This window comes from Anoplolepis gracilipes, chromosome 11 (assembly GCF_047496725.1).
Source record: "Anoplolepis gracilipes chromosome 11, ASM4749672v1, whole genome shotgun sequence".
Taxonomy (NCBI): domain Eukaryota; kingdom Metazoa; phylum Arthropoda; class Insecta; order Hymenoptera; family Formicidae; genus Anoplolepis; species Anoplolepis gracilipes.
In genome coordinates this window covers 7962946-7987201 of record NC_132980.1, presented here as the reverse complement: position 1 = coordinate 7987201, position 24256 = coordinate 7962946, and the positions used below count along the sequence as shown (strand labels likewise).

The following is a 24256-nucleotide window of genomic DNA, read 5'->3' as shown; positions in this document are numbered from 1 at the left end:
ACCAAAATAAATATATTTTAAAAGTCAAGTATATATATATATATATATATATATATATATATATATATATATGTATATGTATATATATGCATATTTATTATGCCGCACATGAGAATTATTTTAACCTCGCTTATATAATTTTGCGAAGCGAGACTATTACTGATGCTGTAACATTAATTTTTTAAAATGGATCGAGGATATTTCATAAAGCTATTTTTTATTTATTTTCGAAAAATGCAATACACTTGAAAACCATCCATGAATGTATCGCGGCGATATAAAATCTTAACGCCGCAGCGCGAAAAAAATTCCCTTGAAAAAACACAGTATTTCGAGCATGTATCGTGCATTTTTAAAATAACAGATTCGGATCCTTGAACGATGGTCCGTCTATCACGGTGACGGTCCAGTTTCGCATTCGTTCCGGAAAGCGTAATAGACGTCGCCGTCCGGCAGCGTGTTCGTGAGCGTCGGACATCTACCGATGTAAATTTGCGTGAATTTGTTGGAGGCGGCAAAAATGGCGCACAGGACTAACCCTGGGTCGTGGGGAGGAAGAGGGGAGGGATCCGCGCCGTGGGTGAATAATGCTCCCGTTTAAATGGTGGGCGTCCGGTCATCGGGGGCGAACGCCGTTTATGCCGCATCAGAGTTCGCCGAATTTATTCCATTGCTCCTACTCGCGCTCAGGTTGCCTCCGTGGTGCCATGTTGTTGGTCCGCGTGATGAATGTGCACATTAAAATCGTCGCGAGAGAGAAGGGTGATACGGGAGAGGAAGAGAGTGTTGTGCAAAACATACATGTTTATACGTATGTCTCGCGAATTTCGACGAAAGACGAAGCTCCATTGAATGTTATATCGATTCAATGGTTACGTCAAAATATTAATGTATCTACTAACAATTATATAATAATGAACAATGTGCACATTTATCCTGGAATACGCACCGAGTAAAAAAAATTATTAAAAATATATCTATATAAAATATCTTTTTCATGATCTCTTTAAACATTGAGGATAAAAATTGTATAACAGATTTATTTTTAATTAATTTTCGTAATATTCTTCAACTTATTTTTTTCAAGCTGGACTATTAGTGTCAATATTTAAATTTCAACAAACAAAAAACATGTAAAAGAACAGAGATTCATCCATTTAATTTTTAATATACGTTCGTCTTCACTAAAGCAAATAAAAATTATAAATGTATACTGAATTTGTATTTCACGTCCAACAAATCTTAATTCGAAAAGCGAATCAGACAAGCAGTAACATTCATCGCAGTTTATCGCTATCATCCGAGTTCAGATTCTGACTCGTGCAGAAATAGAGACTCGCGCGCGTAATCTCGCAGGGAGATGAGAGTTATTGGTGCACGATCAGTTAGAAAATCAGATATGCCGTAGTTTCACTCCCGGAGGAAGTGGCCCAGCCGGATGTTTACTTGAAACTCCAACCGCATCTAGCGCGCAGCTAAGTGAAGCAAGGTGGGCCGGAAGCTTCTTAAGTAAAACCATCTCCAGCTATCTTACCTTACCCCGACACAGAATCAGATCAATTCACTCTTCCTCTCATAGGTCTCGCGATAGTATCTCCGAGATTTGTTTTTCCATCGTACTTCACGTTCTGGATGGGAATATTGAAAATTAATCCTACTTTTTTACCTCTTTCTTCAAGTAATCATTCCTTTTCGTTAACTAGCGTTCATTGATTCTATAGTTGGAAAATTAAGAGATGTTCCTAAGAAACATCTCATACTCTGGAATGTAATTGGGTAAATTTTCAAGAGTATAAAAATAATTCCAAGAAAGCAAAACATTTATACTTGATATTTAATAAACATTTAATGTAAATAAACATTTATGCTCTATATTATTTAATATTATCATTAAAGATTTAATATAGTATTTCAGAAAAGTTTGCCATTTATTTTAAAAATATATATTTTAATAAATTTAAAGTTGATTGTTTCGGAAAAATATTAGGAAAACTATTATAACTTTTTTAATGTTTTGCGAATATAAATCAAATATTTATATGAAGCAGAATATAAAATTTCCTAAATAGATTTGTCAGTTTGAAGAACAGTGATTTTTACATATACATCGCAACGGATATACACTTTTTTTCGTGTGTGAAAGTTGCTAAATTTCTAAACAAGCAACTCGAGGCAGAAGCACGTTATACTAGTTTTTTCGCTATCAAACTCGACGGCTTCGACGCCGCGGCTTGTAAAATTGAATGCTTCAATTTTACAGGCTACTTGTTATTTGGCCGTAAGAGGAAGTTACGGCGCAATACCGAATCCATTGGTCGAGTTCCAACTCGAGGAGTTTTTACTGTTTGAACGAAATCCGAGACTGCCGATTACCTTCGCATTGGATCACGTCCAACTTCCCATTCTCGCCGGTTTAAGGTCCCCTTCATGCTCATCTGCTCGTGTTTTTCTAACCGTTTCGCGAGTCCTGCATCTTTGTCGGGCCATTTGAGAGATCTATAACCGAATTTGCATCATGTACGCGTAATAAATTTAAAATGTAATTGCGGATGGAAAAATATTCGCTGTAAATTAAAAACCTTTGTAGTCATTTAAAGCCAGCTGCTTCTTTGTCTTATGGTAGTTTCATATTATACATTCACATGTGTTCTTTATTATAATAGTCTTGAATAAAATATATAATGCAATGTGTAACTACTTTATTTTACGGGAGATTCTGTAATATATTCTGATATATATGTACTATGACGCATACTGTGAAATATACGACGTTATACTCTGACATACTTTAACGTAATTTGTGTTACCCGGGACCATATTTCGGCTTTTTCGACGGATAGTAAATTTTTCATTATTCTTTGACACTTTTTGCATATGAGAAAATGATGGGTGCATTCGCGTATGAAATTAAAACATGTCTGCCGATCAGTCTAATTCCTTCTTTACCGTGGAGAATCAGCGGATATCGACATAACTTTTTTTATCTCATATAATTGATATTTTCAGTTCTTTATACATTTTGCATAAATATATATTATTTTTTATTTATTTTACTTTTATTTAATTATTTTGCAATGTGCCAAAAACCATATATTAGCTATTAGGACATTAAAAAAGCTTTGAATACAATAAAATTTAATATTATAAAATTAAATTTATATAAATTTATTTAAATTCAAAAGGATATTTTATATAAAAAATAATATTTGAAGTATTTTACAAAGACTGTATTTTTTAATCTTGCTTTATATATAGATATAGAAAAAAATATTAGATATCTAGATTAATAAAAATTTGACTTTTTTGCTGCGAGGAATTAACTTCGCGATGTGATTTGTTCTGTGATAAATTTGGTGTTTTCTTTCTCTGTCCGACTTATTTTTTCAGTTTCTTTGTTTTTGTGTTCAGCATCATTTATAATAGTTTCATTATTATCTTCGTTTTTGGAAGACGTTGATCTATCTTTGAATAAGGTAAATCAAATATAGAAAAGTGAGAATTTTGTTTTCCAACTTTGTATACTTATCTAGAATTAGCACTGCATATTAAATTACCGATTGTAACAAAATCATATAAATTATTTAACGAAATTTTATGAACGACATAGTTTTGAATAATCTAGATGTGTAGATTATGCACAAAATGGTATTAAAGTATTGTTATACAAGTAAATGGCTGTTGGCTTTTACGCATATTATGCATTGCCATTGTTTTAAGACTGTTTTGTATCCGCGTACGAAACAAGTCATAAATATCCGACGAGACTTTTCATGTTGTGAAAAGTAAATAGGAGTTTGGACGTGTACTTTAATTATTCATACTCAATTATAACTTTTCGTTGCCGATTTATGCTTGCATAATACATCTGGCGATCGGCTTAATTACGAACCTAGCTACAGGGTATACATAAAATACCATTGTGCCACTCCGTATAACCGGAAAAAAGATTCACTCCACACAAATACGGGCGAAAGACCTCAGGGGATGCTTACCAGTAACCCTCCATGGGTGTGCTTTCTATGTTAATTAAAAGAGTAAATAATATTTACAAACACATTTTGCACGATTTTTATTTCGTTTCGTAAACTTACCCTCTTCAAACAATTCTCAAACTTCTTACGGAATTGCAAGAAAAAATCTAACTAAAAATAAATATTCGATATTAAATATTTTTCTTTGAGGAAACGGAATAAGTGATATTTATTTCAAAGTTTTATTAATTTCATAAGAATGAAAATATATTATTAACTTTTAATATACATATTAGATTTTTCTAAAATGTATAAAATACATAACTATCATACACAAAATACATTTGACTTGGCAAAATTTAAAATAACGTAATAATAAATAAATTTGAGAAATCGGAAAGTATAATCATAATTGCATAGTATTATGTAAAGCATCAAGACAGTGTTTTTTATCGACGTGACAAAGAAAAAATTAATTCATCCAGTTGTCTAAAAAAAAAAAAAGAAAAAAATAATAATTGACTTAACGCACGCATATGAAATAAATAAGAAAGTCAGTATACATTTTTTTTGTGTTGCATATTTCAAAAATTTTTAACGTTTCTACTTTTACTTTGAAACATTTGAACATAATTGAACGTTTTATTTAAGAAAGCAGTAACATAAGAAACACGTTTCTCTTTATCTTCTGTCATATTACATATTTAGTCACGAGACTAGAGGAGATATGATAGACATTAAGTGTAAGAATCGTGTTAGATAAGAATGTGAGACAGCTCGATTTTATAAATTATAAATAATTCCAATGCTTAAAAATTAAAATTGAATATTGGCGAAAGATTCGTCAATGACGATAATTAACTGAAGAGCGAATATTTAATTAAACAGTTTATACGAGAATTCGATAATAGACCGTAGATTGATATATCCTACTACATATTAACGATATTTTCTACTATAATATTACAATTTTGTATTTTTATGATAATCTTGTTCTCATAAAGTGTAACTTAATTTTTATACAGTTTTTTAAAGATTTTTTTATTAAAAAAAAACAAAATTCTTTTAAGCATAAAATATAATTTTTATATCAATTTTAAGTAAATAATATTTATTTAAAACAAAAACTAAAAATTCTTTTGCGCATAAAATATAATTTTTATATTAATCTTAAATAAATAATATTTATTTGTATACATTTAAAAAAAAAATCTATTCTACATTTGATGGGATGATTTAGACAGTTGTAAGAAAACATTGGGCTGAATTTTAAGTGGAGATTTTAAGATCTCTGGCAAGCATCGAAACTAGCACGAGGATTTTTCCTCAGTTCACGATTGCGTGCTGTGCTTATTGAGCCAAAACGGAAGGAAAATTTGATGACGAACATATCGATTCCTTAGTGAAAACTTGGACTACAAAGCCAAACGTCAGCCGTCTGGCACGAGAACCGTTTACGTCGTGCTTTTTCGTACAATCAAAAAGTGTCTTATAATTCCGCTAGGATAGAACAAAAATTAATTCGTTTTTCACGAGATTACTGATACTTTTGTTTTCATTATTTTTTTTTTTTATAGTTTTTTACATGGAAAGTTTAGTATTATTTCTAAAATTATCAATTAAGAGATGACATCTTAACTTGAAATTATCTAATTGTAAGTAGTCACCAAAAACATTAAACGACAATAGAAATGAAAAAAGATAAAATATCTTCATTCGACAACATAAGTTGATTTTGATTCCAACGAGAATTAATTATATCGGTGTCCGAGAGAAATTTTTTTTAAGAGGTAGCATTTAAAAATTTCACGAGTTACTTTCGTTACTTTTTTACTGGATCATAAAGTTCGTCAGGAATAACGAACGCGTTGACGAACTATCCTCAGGCCGAGGGGCGAGGAGTCCTCGCTGGTTTATATTACACACAGGTCACTCGCGCGTCGCACCCGGCCAATTTAAACGCCCGAGTTTCTCCATTTACGAGGATTTCCTTCACGTGTTTACGAGTCCGAGAGATAAGGGAAGGACGCGAAATTAGCCGCCCTCGATGAAGTTGGCGCGAGTATAAGGGAGGCGCGGTAATGGAATAAGTCGAGTCGCGGTGTACCGGGCGGTAAAGAAATGCGAGAAAACATAAACAGGGTGCGGGTGTGTAACGTTATACGCATGGTGCTAAGAAACCACTCTCTCCTAAACGCGTTACGGTTGTTCCGCAGAAAATTAGCTATTCCGTCGCCGGCTTTCTCGCGATGAAATTCTCGCGTGTTTTACGTTGCGGTTGCGGTTTTTTCCTTTTTTTTTTTTTTTTTTGACGGATGTGTAAAACATGGAGAAGATTCCCAGCAATGTTTGAAGAACAGCCTTCGACATTTCTCTAACTTGCGTAGTGAAAACGTTTTCCTGCGTTGTGGCTACTTTAATTTCCTCTTTAAAGAATCTTTGTTGATAAAATACATTTTTCAAACATTTTCTCCATTTCTCTCGCGTAAGTATCAGCTCAGTCAAGTTTGTACATATCATGTGAAATTCAATGTACATTTCAGATCTTTATATTCACATAATTGCATATATTTTCATTTGTAAAATATTTTCACTATCAATATTTATGTAAATTCAAAAACCAATCTCTTTTCAGGATGTTTTTACTTATCAAAATATTATACGTTGAATTTTTTCATATTTATCATACTTTTTTATATTCTTCTATATTTAATTATTCTAGATTTAAATACATTCAAAATTACGAACGATTACCTTGTTTATTGTATTACGTTATTAGCATTGTCTATTGCAATTATGTTGCTAATAACGTGGCAGTATCAATCAGCAGTATCAATAATCAAATTTAAATAATCCACATGTTTTCACAAACATCCAATATATACAGTTTATCTTGCTAATATACCTGTTTCGGAATCGCCCATAGACGCCACAATATGCGTGGTATTGTTACTATTTTGAACATGCTCGAATTGTGTTGATACCACCATTGCATAATTCGACAACTTATATTGCTCGTTACCGCTAATTAGCGTTCTATTGCCGGAAGGTATTCATTCAAGACCGCGTACATATAGTTCGCTTAGTTTATTTAATGTATTTCCCACAAGCGGAAACCTCCATCTATCTTCTCAGTGTGGTCTAAATGCCCTGAAGTGAAAACACGTTATCCCCTTTCGCCCTGCGGACGCTTTTATAAACACTTGCGTCAATTTATCGTAGCTAATTATGGCGATCAGTCGGATATTTGTGGTTCAGAATTAAATATTCGTAACAAAATATACATATGTTAACTAAGAATTAATTAAAGAATTTACAAAAAAATCGTGAAATTGTTCTCATGCACACGCGTTGATTAAAGTAAGTGGAAAAATTAAAATAATAGATCCTTTAAACGAGATAAAGGCTTGACGCAATAACGTCATTGTGTGTCTCGCTTCTTCTTCTTTTTTTTTTTTTTTTTTTTTTTTTTTTTTTTCTCTAATTTAATTCTATGTTTTACGCGCACGAAGGCGATGACGCTACCGAGGGTGCGCTCCGGAGTCGCGTCGCGTCACTTTTCATTTTTCAACCGGTGTCCGGCGCGGGCTTTTTACGTTTCCTATGCTTTTGTACCGTGAGTAATTAAAACATTTTGGCCGGAATCCACGGATGGAGGTCCTTTGAGGTTTAAACGCGCCAGAAAATTCATCCTTCTCCCGCATTCGCACCGCACTTCGCCAAGCAAAGCCTGTGGCAAAGTGCGCGTTTGCCATAATGGAGAACCCACGCATCGCTCTCGCCGACGTGCTTCGTTTCGCGTGTCACGTATTCGCCCCGTGAACTTTTATGGAGGTTCAGCGGCAAACTCGTGCGCTTCGTTTGGCGAGCTTGCGTTGCGAGCTGCGCGTCGTGAAAACGCGTCTCTTTGATCCGCGAATGATCGTTACGATCTTCTAACTTGTGATTACGCCTCCGCTCGCATTCACATAGTATACAAAGGATCCCTCTGTGTTTCGCATGTATACGTATGCATTGTATGCGTGTCTGCCGCACGCCCGCGAGTATTATCTTCGCAAAACATCTCTAAAATGAGAATTTAAATTAATTTGTTTTTCTCTTTGTCTTCTCGAATATAAATCGTTCTTATTCCAAAGCAGTTTTAATTAAATTATTTATAAATTTAATATATTAAATATAAATTATTTAATTAAATTCTTTAGTTAAATTATGTGTGGCAAAAAGTTAACATACATGTGCAGAATTTGAAAACGATTTTTTTCTCAGGAAAGATTATTATTTGTAACAGGTTTTGAATTTGAATAAGCAGAAAAATTTTGTTGAATAAATCATTATACTTCTAATTAAAAGTTAATTAAAAATAATAATGTCTATTAAAATTGTTTAAAAAATCTATTTCAAAATATGCTGAAGGAAAATATAGATGAAAGAAAGTAAAATAAATCTGTTCATATTTTTGTCTTCAAAGGTACAATAACTCTTTTATAATTACATTCATTTGTTTGCTTAGACTGTGCTCATTTTATCATCACATATTCATTCTTTTGCACACGATTAAAATATGTATATTATGTAATATATCCCTTTGATATGTCGTTCACAAGAACAGCTCTGCGCAGACTGAACCTGGTCAATATATTAAAAGTAAAACAGAGTATTTCCTGACAAAATTATAAACTTTATTTGTGCTCAGGAATATACGCTCTATAGCTCTCTCTTTTCTACTTTAAAATATCTTAATAAAATAAGTTACTTTTATGCATGTATTACTCTTTGTGATTTAAAAAACAGATAATCACATTGAAAAATTTAGTTTGCGCGTATTTAATTATCTGTATTGAAGAGAAAAAAAACTTTGTGTATCATTAGAGATTGACCAGGTAAGCAGACGTAAAATAATTATTTCAAAAATATAATTTAAAAAAAATTTCAATATATATGCATATCCTTTTCTTTCTCAGACACAAATATAAATACAAGACTCAATTACACCCCCGTATTCTACAGTTAATATCCCGAGCATTGTTGCTAAAGACTGGGACTTTATTACGTTAGGTTCGGAGTAAATTTCCTATTGAATGTACTACAGCGTTTCGATATTGCGAAATTAAAACGCACCCCCTTGATCAATGTTTGACTAACCAATGTGCCCGATAACGAGGAGGGGTTAAGCACGTTCTCTGTGTACTTTGTAAATTTTATTTGCCCCCGTTTCGGAGCAATTGCGAAAGGCAAATGCAGGCCGGAAATGCGAGCATTGTGCTTTCGCGTGATTCACGCGGTCTGTCACGTAACAGGAAGGAATGAAACGTGTTTGTCAAGACTAATTAAAGATTCCTCCAATTCTAGAAGTAAGCGCCTTTAATTCTCACTGACAGGTTGGATACAATCGGAGAAGGGGGAGGAGGCGTTGCACCCTGGTGGGATGCTCTTGCTGCAATAGGGTTTTCCGAGGGTGTAGTGTTCCAACACGGTATTTTCTTTTATAGAAAACAATAAAACTCGCGGCGTGTTTTGATTAATAGTGCCGTCTCGTTTTCTCGTTTCCTCTTTCCACTCGCTTCCTTCATCGTCTAGCCAAGCTATTTATCATAGCACGTTTTCGCGTGTTATCAATTTCACTGAACACGATTGTACATTTCGAAATTCTCTTAATTTCTCGGAATTCCACATTCATAAATGTAACAACAATCGAGTGTAACTGCAGCAAACACGGTTGCAACATGCATCTTTTCAAAATTGCACTTTGATTCGTAACTTAAAAAAAAACGAATTAGCAACACAAACGTGTAAAGATAATTTTTCAGATTTTCTTTATCTTTATTTGTTTTAAATTTTATACATTATATATAAGCAGTATTTATTATAAGATTACTTAAAATAAAAAATTTATATATATATGTATGTATATTAATGTATAAAATACGCAAGATTATTTTATCACATTCTTGTGAAAAAATGTATGTATTCGACTTGTTGCTTTATTTCAGCTTAAAATATAAAAACTGAATGCGTCAAAAGCTGCATCAAATTTCAATGCATTTATATCAACGAGAATATATTCTTTTTTTTTTTTATTCCCGATTTTAATTCTTGGCAATTTTAATTTGCCAATTTTATTATACAATTTGATATACACACATACATACATAATTTATGAATAAATCTTTTTAAATGGGAAAAAATGCAGAATCTCTCGTGAAATTCGTCAAGTCGTACAACTTTATCGCGAAGATTACGTTGATGCAACTGTCATGTGCACACTAACTTGTCGTGACGTCTTTTCAATCCGGAACATCCAATCGAATAACAGACAGTCGTCTCGAAGAAATCAATAAATTCAAGCACAAAACAAGTCGATAGCGTACGAAATGCCATTTCCACTTTCGGTTAACAATGTGGCGTACCATTTTCATTATCCACACTCGAGTTAATGTGACACGAGAAATTCCAGTGCACATCTCTCAATCTCTTGCGATTACACAAAGTGATAATGAAGAAATTGACGTATGCCAGAATTTTTTATTTTACTTGAAATAAAACGCAAATCTGAGAAATCAACGAGACTCGAATGTAATGAGATAGTTGTTATTTACGCGTCGAATCAATTTCGAAGGCTAACCGTGTCCGGTGACAATTCAGAATTTTCACGGACACGTGACTGGCATCGCTAAATATATATATATAATTGTGGTGCAAATTGAAATTCCTTAAAGATTCTCTCTTATGCAGCAATCGATATCTTTGCAAAATTAGGCTCGAACTGCAAAGGAAGAAAAATTGATATAAATATACGCGATATCTCATCGCGTACATACATAGATATGGGCACATGTATGTAGTATATGTGCATTACACATGGATTTTATACATATATCTATATACACATACAAATATATGTACAGATATTCCAGCGGGTACGAACCTACTCGAGCTATCGATGATCGTCGACGTCGGGCGCCCATCGGTCGAGTGGATGCATCGGTTGCAATCGCAGCACTGCTGATTCGGTCTTCAATGGCAATTCGACGTTCCAGATCGTACGTACAGATAAACGACGGAAATGAAGCTCTTAACCTTATTTTTCGTTACAGAGCTTGTATTGCGAGGCGAGCCGATATTCGACTCCGGAGAGTTATCCGTAAAAAAAAAGAAGTGCTTTTATTTTGAAAAAATGGATTATTATTTATCTCCGTGTCCGAATTTTCTCTATTATACAATGCTGGTTCCATATAGATTATTTAGCTAATTTCCTCAACCGTCAAAAGTTTAGTTGCAAAAGTTTGTAAATCAAAGTTACGCAACGAGATCAACAATCAATGCGAAATAGAACCATGTTTATCTTTCTCTCTTCATCGTTATGTAAATTATTAATCTGAAAATGATGTAAGAGAACTTTCGTACACCTGATCAAAATTATGAAAGTTCGTGAATCTTGTTACATAAGTTATATCGATACCTGTATTTTAAATTTATAATATAATACTTCAAAACTGGGCTTACAACGCTTTTGAAATAAATAGCTTGGCGGGAAAGTGCATTAAAATTGTGGCTGCTCATATCTATTTACAAATCTTTTACAAAACATATTAAGATATATTACTAATAAGAGTACAATATATCCCGTGTCTAAAGATCCTTATGCAATTTTCCTATCATTTTTACTTTTATAAAGAAAAATGTACGCTTGAAATAAACTTATCCACTCGATTTTTTTTATTTCATAAATAATAGTTTATTTTTGTTACTAATAGGAAACACACATTTTAAAAAGCAATTATAGCAGTTTATTTCTAATTCTAAATTTGTAAGAAAATTTGTAAAATTTTTACCGAATTAATTTATGTGTCTAATATATTACTTATGCATTCAAACTGCAAATGTATCAATACACAACTGTATATGTAACTTGATTTGAACACGCTATTATCATTCTGCATAATATAATGTGCTCCAGGCAGTAAACTCTAGTCTAGCGACCACATTGCATTGCATCCCCATTTCGTATTTGCCTCTATTCTCGTAACGTGTTGTACATTGAACAAATTAAGCCTAGACTGTGTGCATCTGCGATGCACATTCTCGATCGTAGTTTCAATGACATTCTCGGCGACGAGGGTGTAACCCCGTATTATGCGAATTTGGTGTGAATAAATATTACGTTGTACGACTATAAATGAATCCGCTAGCAGAAATAGAGAGAGAGAGAGAAAGATGTACGTCATCGCTCGCAGGGTTGCGTCAGTAATTTAACGGAATATACGCAATTAGAGCGGAGTAATTAATATTAATGCATGGGCATCGGTCTAATTAGAATTAGACGAGGTCTGTGTAATTAACACTATTGTTTTGCGATGCATTGTACGAATCATCGCACACGTGTATACACACCCACGTGCTTATAACTGTTTGCGACTTTCGCGTTATCATTTTCGATGCAAGAGTGAGTAAATGCACTTCTAACGTTTATCAGGATTCCCCTTCATCGCTTCAATAAAGATAACGTTAATTATTAATATATTTTAAAAATACACTTATTTACATAAAGTATGCATATTTCAACAGATATTTTGTCGTATCTTTCTCACCGAAAGTCAAATGTTTAGTTAGAGTTTAGCGATGCATATCGCTTGACTTACCACACCTTTATGCGGAAGTCGAAATAAAACGAACAAAAACATATCTGTGTCACACATGTTAGCACGATACACGAGTTTCACAAGTTGGTTTGTTTTTTTTTTTTTTTTTTTTTTGTTCGCTCGTCCTTAATGAATTACGACTAAATTAAATTATGTATATTCGTGTTTACAATAAATAAGAGTGAGAGAAAAACATGCGCTGACGATAATAATTAAGCTTCAACTCGAGCGGAATAATCTCGAAATATCTCTAAACAAAGAATTATGACGTAATCATAAAAAATTGTGCGTTGATAAAAGAAATAAGCAAAAATTTATGAAAACAAATATTTCTCGTCCGTTATCCGCGTGCTATCTGCAGCAAGTAATAAAGAGATATAGAGTTAGCATTATAACTTCTTAGAATCGGCGAAAGAAGACACAAGGGAATAGAAGACGCAAAGTGCGGAGGAAGAGTAAAAGAAAGAGGGAAGAAGTCACACAATGCGTTTTTTCTTCATTAATCCCTTCGTTGCACAAAGCTACATTACGTTGCATCGTCCAATTGCGCTCGCCCGTAAATCTTGGAGCGCGACTAATATCATCATCTCTTCAATGTGCAACGTTATTATTCCATAAAGTAAGTCGTGCCGCTACCACCGCCGCGCCGGTCATTTCCTTCGTGCCTTTCGCATGTTAATACATTAGCCGTCGTCCCGGGGTGCAATTTTCCCGCGCGAATGAGCATCCCTCACGTAGGATAACGTGGCAATCTCGCATAAATATCCGCTAGAAGTTTATTACGTCGATAATGCACACCGAGGGAATAAAGTGAAGAGAACTACGGGAAAGATAGATAGAGAGAGAGAGAGAGAGAAAGAGAAAGAGAGAGAGAGAGAGAGGGTAGAAGAAGAGCTTTCTCTCTTTGCCCGAGTATGTCGGATGTATATCCCGACGTTCCTTCTCCGGCCAAGTATTTTTCTAACTCGAGCTAACGGCAACGGGGAACGGGAGGGAGATTCGCTGAACTAGAGGGATGAGCTCGACCACCAACGGCGACAGCCACAATCCGTTCATTTTACAAAATGCCATTATCGTGGGTCGAGCGCGGGCGGTTCAGATAGCCATTGTGAGGATAACGATGCCGCCTCCGGATGACGAGTGCTATTGAATCACTCCGCCAATACAGCCGCCGCCCTATCGTACTCATAGATCTGTCCGCTTGCGCGCTGCGCCGGGTAATACGAGTAATACAATAAATTGCCACCGATACGAGCTGGGGGATGACGATAAACTGGCGACGTGTTCAATTAAAACCCCCAAAGCGTCCCATTCACCGAGGTAAAATTCATTTTAGGCGGCACTTAGGATCCGCCGCGCGGTCTGCACAGTTTACATGATGTAGATGCGCGAGCTCTTAAACATTACAACGCTGTAAAGTTATCGAAACTTGTCAATTAAAATTAGTTAACTTTCTCGCGGTAATTGTGCGCGGGATAATTAGTGGATAAATATTGGTAAAACTTATTCGTGAATACTCTCGTAACTTCGAAGACGCAATCGACATGTGTATAGAGTATCCCAGGCAGAATTTCAAAGTTGGTCGAAGGAAAGACAATCGCGGATCAGTTGTTAGTCTTGTCGTTATCGATGCAAGGAAGAAATTACTCTTACAAGTTATCTTGGAGTAGTGTCCCGTGCACACCTCCAAGTACGAGAGTTATGCGTTAGTGTCGTATGAAAAGCCGGGTACGAGGCAGCAGCCAGAGCCTGCTTTCGGTTCTTGTCATTTGTCTTCCTCCGAGATAGAACCAAAGTTTCAAAGACCGCCCCAAGTCGCGTCCCGGAGCGGAAGAGGCTGACGTCTCCCTAAATTTTCGCGCTCGCAGAATTAATGGCGGCGTCAGTTTGTAAAATCTTCGTTAACGTCGCGGAAAGTCGCCGGAAACGATATACGTTCCGATAGTTGGAATCGAGTAAATCGAACCGGTCGTACGTAATGGCGAGATAGATCCTAATTCTCTGCCGTCGATGTCGCGAAAACGGAGAAAAATCAGCGGTACCATGCTGGTTTTATTTCCGAACTTTCTGACGAAGGGATCAGCTTTGTAGTGCGTCGAAGTAAAAAAAAAAAAAAAAAATGACAAAGACTTTTTATCCGATAATTAAGTATGATTTCACAACCGTCTATCCTTTGTTCATGCGTAACAATCGTCTTTAATTCCTTCAGTCTCTGCAAATTTAATGATTAAAAACACCTCCGTCTACATTATTATGGCTTTCAGAATGAAATATGAATACGAAATATGCATTCCCTGCTTTTAACGATCTACTACCGAGCGCTTTAATTTGCATTATTTAATTATACATAATCTCGAAGCTATTTCCAACTGTTCACTGAAAAACTGTATGAAAAACCGTTATGAAATATATTAAAAAATTAATTTCACAAATTATATTACTTTGATGTATATATTTATTATATAATCTCTATTATAAGATAAAAATTCCTATGAAAAAATTATCAATTTGCATACTATATGTATTGTAAGACGCAACATTAATCGTAATTATATCATGATGAAATAAATCGTAAATAGAGAATGTTTCGATTATCGATTGCTTTCGATTCAACAGGCGAGTTTTCTAAATACAAATACAGCGTTATAATTATTGAACATTGTGAAAGCGGCTTATTGATAACTTCGCCAGGATTTTCTAATTTTTATTAAAATGTAAAATTCAAGAGAGACACTCTTTTCATCTTGCAAAAATTATATCTTTTAAATTTCTAAAGAAGTATGTTAAAATAGATTACATAATAATATTATGACAACGCCGCGGGTAACATTTGATAATCCTTTAGCATTAATGCAGAGAGATTGTGTGGTACGTATTATTCGAAAAATAAATTATTAAAAATCTGTTTTGTTTTTATCTTATTATCGTGATATCGTGATATTATTTTGAATTATATGATTTTTGTACAATTCACATAAATCAAATTGAAAATGAAAATTCCAAGGCGGATCGTTGTGTACCGTGACACGCATTTGGCTCGTTAAAAAACCGTTAGCATAAAAATATAAAATTCTAAATGTAATCTCTTCACATTCGGAACAATCTGTGGAATTATTTTTTGCGCGTATGTATAATACCTTCATGTCGTAATATCATTATTATTGGATTAATCAATATTTAAATATTAACGGAATAATTATTATCAGAGCAAAATTATTGAAAACATAATTGAAATAATTAGTAATTATTGAAACTGTTTTTATTATAAATTTTCTCGTCTCGCGACAATCACGTTCCAATTCTTCATCGATTCTGACGCAATCCAATTCGTTCTGCGCGGTGTGCTAATCTTTGCTAATTCATTTATCGTGCGACACTCTCCCTGTAACTACAGTAAAAGCTTTCCAGTGCACGTGGATAACGGAAGAATATGCGTTTAAGTACGTTATTGAGTCGACGTCAGGAACACCTGGACCTGTACGAGATTTTCAGGTGTCTGCTAAGATTCCCGCGGTTACTACTCGCGCGCAAGTAACATTAAATTACCATCTTTACGATGAGAAACAACCGAGTGTTTTATATAAAAAATTACCGATAAAATAATCAATTCTTTCCGACATCGTAGACGAGATGTAATCAATTCGCGTATAACGACTTTGTACAAAGTATGATCTGCAAATACCGTCGTTTATATTAAATGAGAAGCTCGGCAATTTCGAAATCAATTTTGCGTCTTTCCTACGCTAAATAAATCAGGAGTAATTTGATTTTACTCTACAGTATCTGAAATACTATATTGATTAAAGAAAAAGAGCAAGAAAGTTTCATTTTACACGTTATCACATTACGCTTTCCGAAATATGATGAACGAGCCGGCGTAATTAGTCATACCGTGACTACGACATCGATTTCCCAGGAGGGGACACGTTACGCTCATCAGACAGAATCTCGATGGTGCAGGCGGTTTCAGAAGAGTACAAGTGCGAGGTATCCCGTCCCAAGATAGATGGACGCGCAAGTATGCCATAGTTACGCGTCAAACGCCCGAGGATTTATGTGCGTGTAATAGAGTTTGGATACCCGTTCGCCGTTCATCGCATGCACTTCATTCACCGCTAATTAAGACGATAAAGTTGGTCAATATACTCTACAGTTAGCTACGAGCTCATTGTGTCGCTCAAAAGTCTATCACTCTGTCCAGCATTAAATGCTTTAGAAAACTAAACACTAAGGATATATTTTTATTTTAAATTAATTATATGATATGAAATAATGCCACCTTTTTCATTATTCGTTTTTTATTTTGTCTTTTTTCGCGATTGATTTTGCCTTTTAAAAATTTGGCTGCTATTTAAGAAATAATTTTTATATGCATATAAAAAATTATATAATAATTTGTAATAAATAATTATTCAAAAATAAAAATCATCTCACGATTTTTATTATGTATGTACATTTCTTTTAAGCGTTCATGCATTAAATGTTTATGGGAAGAATTATTTTTTATTATTATCGAAATTGGCCAGTAAGATTGAAAGTCAAATGAATAAAAAAAAAAGGGTAACTTTGTTGTACATTAACGTTATGAAATTCTTGAACTCTTGGTACATTAATTTTTTTTTTATTAAGCGATTTGTTGAAACGGTTGACAAACTGATGCGGTTTCGTGCAGATTTCGGTCGTTTATCAAGTTTTCGGTGCAGGTCTAACTGCGGACACCAACTATTTTCGAAGCCCGCAGCCCAATTTACCGTTAACCCAAGGGGGCCATTACCAGCCACTCGAACTAGGAATAGTGATCAAAGTTTAATTGCACCCTTATCGTAAAGTTGTACCTGCTAACAAAGTCTACCTTACCCGCGAGAAACGCTGATGACGTGAATTATTTACTTCATTGTGACGTTAATATCTCCAATTTGTTAATTGGACCGAATTATTCATACATCGAATAAGCTACTGATTATATTTCGAAATAAAAAATGACAGAAAGCAATCAATGACAAACAGAAAAATAATTTTTATAAACATCAACATTTCATTCCATTCCAGATAGTGAACGATAATATATATGTATGTGTTTTATGAATTTCTATAATATTCATAATTTTTAGCTTTTTACTGACAAAACACGTATTTCTAGATATTTATATAAAAAGTTTAATTTCAAAACTCAAATTGTAAAATTTAAATGTAGAAATAGGTAATAGCAGTTATTATAAGACAAAATAATTTAATATCATATTTATTGGTCCTGTATGATAAATTACATACATTTAAATGAATGTTAAGATACAAGTTTTTGTTTCCCTAAAATAAAAATATTAAATGCAATCCCAGTAACATTTGGAGCCAAAATTTTGTCGATAGATTTCATAGAATATGAATAACAGAATATTGTTTATCGATGATTATGAACAGGATTTTTTCTCTTTTGTGTCTTCCATGATCAATGATTTAAAAAATAATATATATTATATTAAATATTTTAGTTTCATTATACAACTATTAGATTATAATACTAATTACATTGATGAGAAGTAATACATCGAGCATAAGAGACATTCGATTGCATCTCCATAAAATTATTTTTAATTTTATGAACAATTGTATATATATGAAGAAGGATATAAAGTCAAGATTTAAATATTGTTCCTGATATTTCAGAAGAACAGATTTCTGAGTACATAGTACTCGAAATATCGTGCACAGTGTCACATAAGAAATTTAATAAACGTACACATATAATGTATATCTCACGAATATAATAAGAATATAAATACTTCTTCCGACAATTAGCGATAGTCGCGCAAGAAATGAAATGATAAAAATATATCCTCACCGATGTCGGATCGCTATATTTATATTATATTTTTATTTATAGAGTCATTCATATCTCTTATTCTCTTCCTTTCTTCATTTCATTTGTTCATTTGACTCGCTTTTGTTGTCTTTGGCGGTAAATATCATTTACAGGTGGAGGTGGTAAATCTTCCTCTTCGCTATCGTCACCACCTAAACGTGTTCGTCTTCGTTTAGATCCGATGCTCATACCATCGTTACTTTCATCGACGATCCAGTGCACAGATTTTGCGAGGTCAAATAGCTTTGTATCGCAACCATTATCCGCAACTGGCAATGGAGCTGTAAAGAATTTAATATAATATACGATGGTCGAAAAATCAATTTACAAGTATAAATATATAAGTACCGTGATCAGGTAATTGGATTCTACTAAAAACATCCATAAGTAAGTCAACGGCAACAAATGGGCCCCTGAAGCAACCAGGTGGGGGTAATATTGTGCATAATTGAGCTGCAGCCGGTGGTAACGGAAAGGAACCGCCTATGCAACAATAATGTAATAATATATTTGTTAATTATGTTTGATAGAAACTTGAGAGAAAGAGAGAAAGAGAGAGAGAGAGAGAGAGAGAGAGAAAGAGAGAGAGAGAGATACATTCAAAAACATACCTGGTACGGGATGTTCACCAGGCAGGGGATTTACTTTTGGTTTGTACGGGATCATTTGCGACAAGTCGGGTCTAGGCAAAGCGGCAATCGCTTCTTCTGGATCAGGTACACGGGGTATAGTGCCGATGGAGTTTCTAGCAACGTTAGATACTTCCATATATCCAATTGATTTTAATTCCATAGGTGTGCATGGATACAAGTCCAAAAATTTGTATCTATCTACTAACTGAGCAGTCTCTTTACCTTCAAATTCTTTAATCTAAAACAGATAAGCAATAAGTAAATGAGCAAGCGGTAATTATATATTATTTGTTGTTACATATAAATAGATAGTGACCTAACCTTTTCCAATACTGCGCTTCGTCTTTTCTCAACTTTTACAATACTAGCTAGATCGCCAATATTAGATTCGAACTCCAAGAAACGATTCCATATATCTCTATAAGAGAAATAATAAATTATCATTTGCAAATAAAATTTACAATTTATGATAAAACGAAATGTTATGTACATACACTGATTTTTCTGGTTCTAAACTACCAGAAGATAATACTCTCTCGAAAAGAACTCTTGTATTGTTATCCTCTGCAATAATAGCATATGTAACAATAATTTACAACAAAAACTTATATAAAATTTATATGTATAAAGTTATACTTTCTCACACATATTTTCTTACCATTTAAATGTGACAAATAATCTATGTAACAAAGAATATAATCAGGATTGTCTCCAAATTTCTTTAAACCTAATTCGAATATACGGAATGCTATGTTTTTATCTTTAGTACAGTAATATTCCATTAATGCAGCAGCGACGTAAACGTGATGTTTGCATCTTGTGTCTTCTCGTGCTCGTTTAAACACTGTTCTTGCAGATTTTATACCTTCAGCTCTTCTTGCAAATTTCATATATTGCACATATGCCTGTAAAGTGACATATTTTACAACATAGTGCACATAATTATATAAAATGCATAAAAGTATATATGCATAAAGTAAACCAACCAAAGTAGGATCTATATCAGATATATCAAGAAACTTTTGATATATCTGATGTACTTTTTCGTATTTCACTCTACCCTCTTCGAAATCTGCGTGCGCGAAATACAGTAACATATTCTTCGATAACAATGTGCTCGTCGCTCTCTCAAACATGGTAGCTGCTTCGTCGCTGAGATTTTTAGCCGCATTTACGTCACCTTTTTCGGTCAATATTTTGGAACTCAATTCTAGGAAGTGCGCCGCTTGATGCCATACTGCAGGATGATGACCCAAACACAAGAGACACTGCTCGATTGCAAACATAACTCTGCGTGCAACAAGCGATGTATCTTCTGTTCTTAAAGGATTACTCCGTTCCCATGCTATATATTTCTTCCATAATTCAACCTAAACGAAAGTACATTAATACGTTAAATTGTAACAATATATATATGGCAATTGACATTGAAAATTGATTTTTATCAATAAAGCAGGAAGAAATATAATAATAAATATAATAATAAAGAGAGAAAATAATATAAGATAATAATATAGATAAGTAAAAGATAAATAAGATAGAAAGATAAATAATATAATAATATAGATAAAATATACATACTTGTTTAACTTCTTCAGGATGACCGGTTGGTGGGACACTGGGTGCACTTCGATTCAAACCTCTCGTAACCGCTTCCAATTCTTTAGCGACGCGTCTTGCATTCATATAGTCTCTAGATCTTTCAATTGCCATTTTCTCCGCGATTATTGGATTAATATTCTGTTCGAACGCCATGTAATCTTTCCACAATTGCTCCATGTTTATCATGGGGTTGATAACGCCTCGTTGATAAACCTAGGATGTATTAATTACTGTAGATTACTTGATTTGACATTACAATATAAAATTTTTTACTATACAATGCATTACCTTTCGTACAGCACTGATTTTCTGATTTTCAGCGTATGATCCAACCGCTTCCACACTTTTCAAAAACATGACGTAATCATTCCAAATGCTATATGAATGTATATCCATCCCAATTTTATCCAACGCAAAGTCATATGCTTGTGCCATCTTCTCTCTAGAAAAATGTTACGATTAACTTTTTTCACCTTAGAAACATAAAGTTAATGAATCAAGAAAATAAACATTCACAAACTATTATAAAATTATTATTAAATTATTATTCATATTTTTATAATAGCAATTAATAAACAAAAGATACATATTTTTTTTTTTTTTTTTTTTTTTTTTTTTGTTACAAATCAAAAACATATCCATGTACTTACTTATATGTAGTTAGACTCGCTTTGGTTTCTTTGACATAAGAAAGATACAGTTTCCACAATTCAATATTTAAAATTTTCATGAGGCACCTTTGGAAAAGCTGTTAGACAAAAGAGACATTTTAGAAATATTATAGCAGCTAGCAGTAATACGGCGAAAATATAAGAATTCATTCAAGCTCCGTCTCCTAAAGAAAGATATATGTATATCTACCAAGAATTACTTACCCATAAAGGCAAGTTTTATTTATACACATAATTAAACATTTGTAATGCATAAACCACGAGATATATATATATATATATATATATATATATATATATATATATATATATATATATTGTACATTTATGTTTTAGGAAATAACAGGCAGAATTTATTAAGAAAACTTTTAATAGTACAGTTCACTATGTATAATAAAAAACAGTGTATGTATAAAATAGGATAAATAATAATGCACCAATGCATTAATTGAGATAGTTTATTATATAAATATGATTTATTAGTAATAATGAGAGAGATATTCTTGATATGTTTCGTATATAAAAATATATATAATATATGTAATGTGTATTATATATAACATAAGTGCCCCACAAATTAAAAAAATTTATTTATTTTCTGCATGTGGGGCCAATTGTAGAAGATTGAACCTATGTGGGATCCGGAAATAAGTGATCCCAAGACATTATAAAAAATTAAGACAATGTGAAGCAGCATAAGATGATAATTGAATAATGCTAATATTAAAATTTAAAACAAATGAATAAAAACATATATTTGTGTATAAGTATTAAAAATTTAATTAAATATTTTATCACCTTATACTACCTCTAAAAGTGCTCGCAATATTTGAGCTTTCATCTATATCAGATTTTCTCAAATATTGCTAAGAGGAAGGGTAAATAGAATTTCATACTTTTGATCGAATAAAACAACATTTTAAGATAGTCTTTACTATCGAATTATGAAATTCGATTTGATTGAAGCTTTGATATCGTGTACAGCTCGTTTTATTATAAACAGCTACTTGGTTTGCAATAATATTTATATATAATAATTGCTATATAATAGCAATATCTTTTAAGCACAAATAAAAATATACTTTTGCAGGAAGGAATATAAGGCTATTACATTCAGAAAGTTGTCTTCTTTAGATCATATTCTTTATACAGTAATTACAGTAATTATTTATTCTCAACGAATAAACTTTGTAGAAAATAATCATAGCCAAAGAAAACAACCTCCCAAACATATTAACAAATTGATTATTAATCAATGAAATAATTGGCTTATGGTGAAATAGTTTTTTATTCACCTCATATAATATATGCAAAGTGCTTAGAATCACATTATATGATAATATTTAGACATTGCATGTTAGTAATACCCTAAAATTCTAGCCTGTTATGCTACAGCGACAAAAGAAAACAAAAACATTCATTCCATAAAAATAGTATAGTAAAAAATAATTAACTCTATAAAGGAGAAACACGTATACTAATAACCTGATTAATGAATTAAATAAAAATGATATATAAATCGCATACAAAAATGTTATTCTTTTGTATTTGCAGACATAAGTTTAATAATCAAAGAAACCAACATTGCGATATTTTAATTTATGATATATTTATGATATTTTATATTTATGCTTACTTTATTTAGCTAAATAAACTTTCTATATCGTTTTTATTATTTTTCGGAATATGGAGCTAATTTTTAATGACATATAAAATGTACACTTAAACTTATTTTCACTAAATATATAAATCCATAAAATTAATGTTAACATACCTTTTCCACCTTTTCAAAGTTCCGCATTTTCATCTGGAGAAAAAAGAAATATACAGATTAATATTAACATTGATACATAATAAATTCTTTTTAACAAAATAATATAGAATATAATAATTATTTATTTTTTAAGTCTTTTTATACATTATTATATTCAAACAATTTTTTAAATTATAATATTGTATTACTTTACAAAATCACTTTTAGCCAATTACCTCCTGTTCTATGTAAATTTTCCAATAACGTCCAGCTGATGGAAATACTGAAACGAGTTTTTCAAATACTGGTCTCACTTCCGTGATCGGTCTATTCTGTGCTTCTCTTATAAGAACGCTCCATGCCTCCAGATCGTATGGTGATTCATCAACTGTCTTCTGAGCACGTTGTAATTTTTCATTTCCCCAATCCTACAATCAAATTCAAATTTGTGTGTATATATTATATTAATTTCCATATATAATTCAAATATTTTTCATAATTTTCATATAAATATGCATATAAGAAAATAATATTTTTTGCAGAAAAAGAATAGAGATTTTATTTAATTGTATTAACATACAAACAGATTCTTTTCTAAAAAGATATAGGTATCATTTATATTTATATAATGTAAAATGCTATATGTGAATATAAATATATATTCATTTCTTTCTATATCATTTTAAGCTTAGAATGGATAATATGTTACCATAATTATTGCAATCAATATTATTCAAGTAAAAATTAGAAGAGAAAAAATCGACATGAAAATAAAGAATCAACTTTTTATGCTATATTGATAATCAACAAATAAGCCTTATGGAAAGCGAGGTTAGGATGCAAGCACGCCAGAAAATCGAGATACGTAGCTACTTACAAATTCCGTTTTTTCTTCTGTCATCTTATTTCCTGCTCGTAGCCGATTATACCTAAAGTATTCTGTAAAAAAAATCACGCGCGAAAAAAAAATTATTATATTCCGAATAACTCACTGCACGAAATAGGTGCAACTCGAGCGAATGTACAGCAGAAAAGCATAATACACAGATGGGCAAACGTACGCAGCGTCTCGACGGTATAACGCCAGAAAATAACCCTAGACTCTCTGCGGCCAATCAACGTTCAGCT

At 32.7% G+C, this 24256-nt stretch overlaps 1 protein-coding gene and 1 long non-coding RNA gene across 10 annotated transcripts in view; one reads left to right on the top strand and one right to left on the bottom strand.

Annotated features, from left to right (window-relative positions):
* Positions 1 to 24256, top strand: part of LOC140671411 (uncharacterized) — a 349127-nt gene that overhangs the window by 65379 nt on the left and 259492 nt on the right. The gene's annotated exons all lie outside the window — the stretch shown is intronic.
* Su(f) (cleavage stimulation factor subunit su(f)) lies at positions 17862 to 24183 on the bottom strand. The gene is made up of 13 exons (XM_072902412.1): positions 24006 to 24183; positions 23365 to 23556; positions 23150 to 23182; positions 21355 to 21452; positions 20993 to 21146; positions 20684 to 20917; positions 20089 to 20472; positions 19761 to 20007; positions 19597 to 19666; positions 19424 to 19520; positions 19082 to 19340; positions 18819 to 18953; positions 17862 to 18751 (listed from the first exon to the last, which is right to left on the bottom strand). The coding sequence occupies exons 1-13, from the start codon at positions 24027 to 24029 to the stop codon at positions 18537 to 18539; spliced, it is 2142 nt and encodes a 713-aa protein (XP_072758513.1). The 5' UTR covers positions 24030 to 24183; the 3' UTR covers positions 17862 to 18536.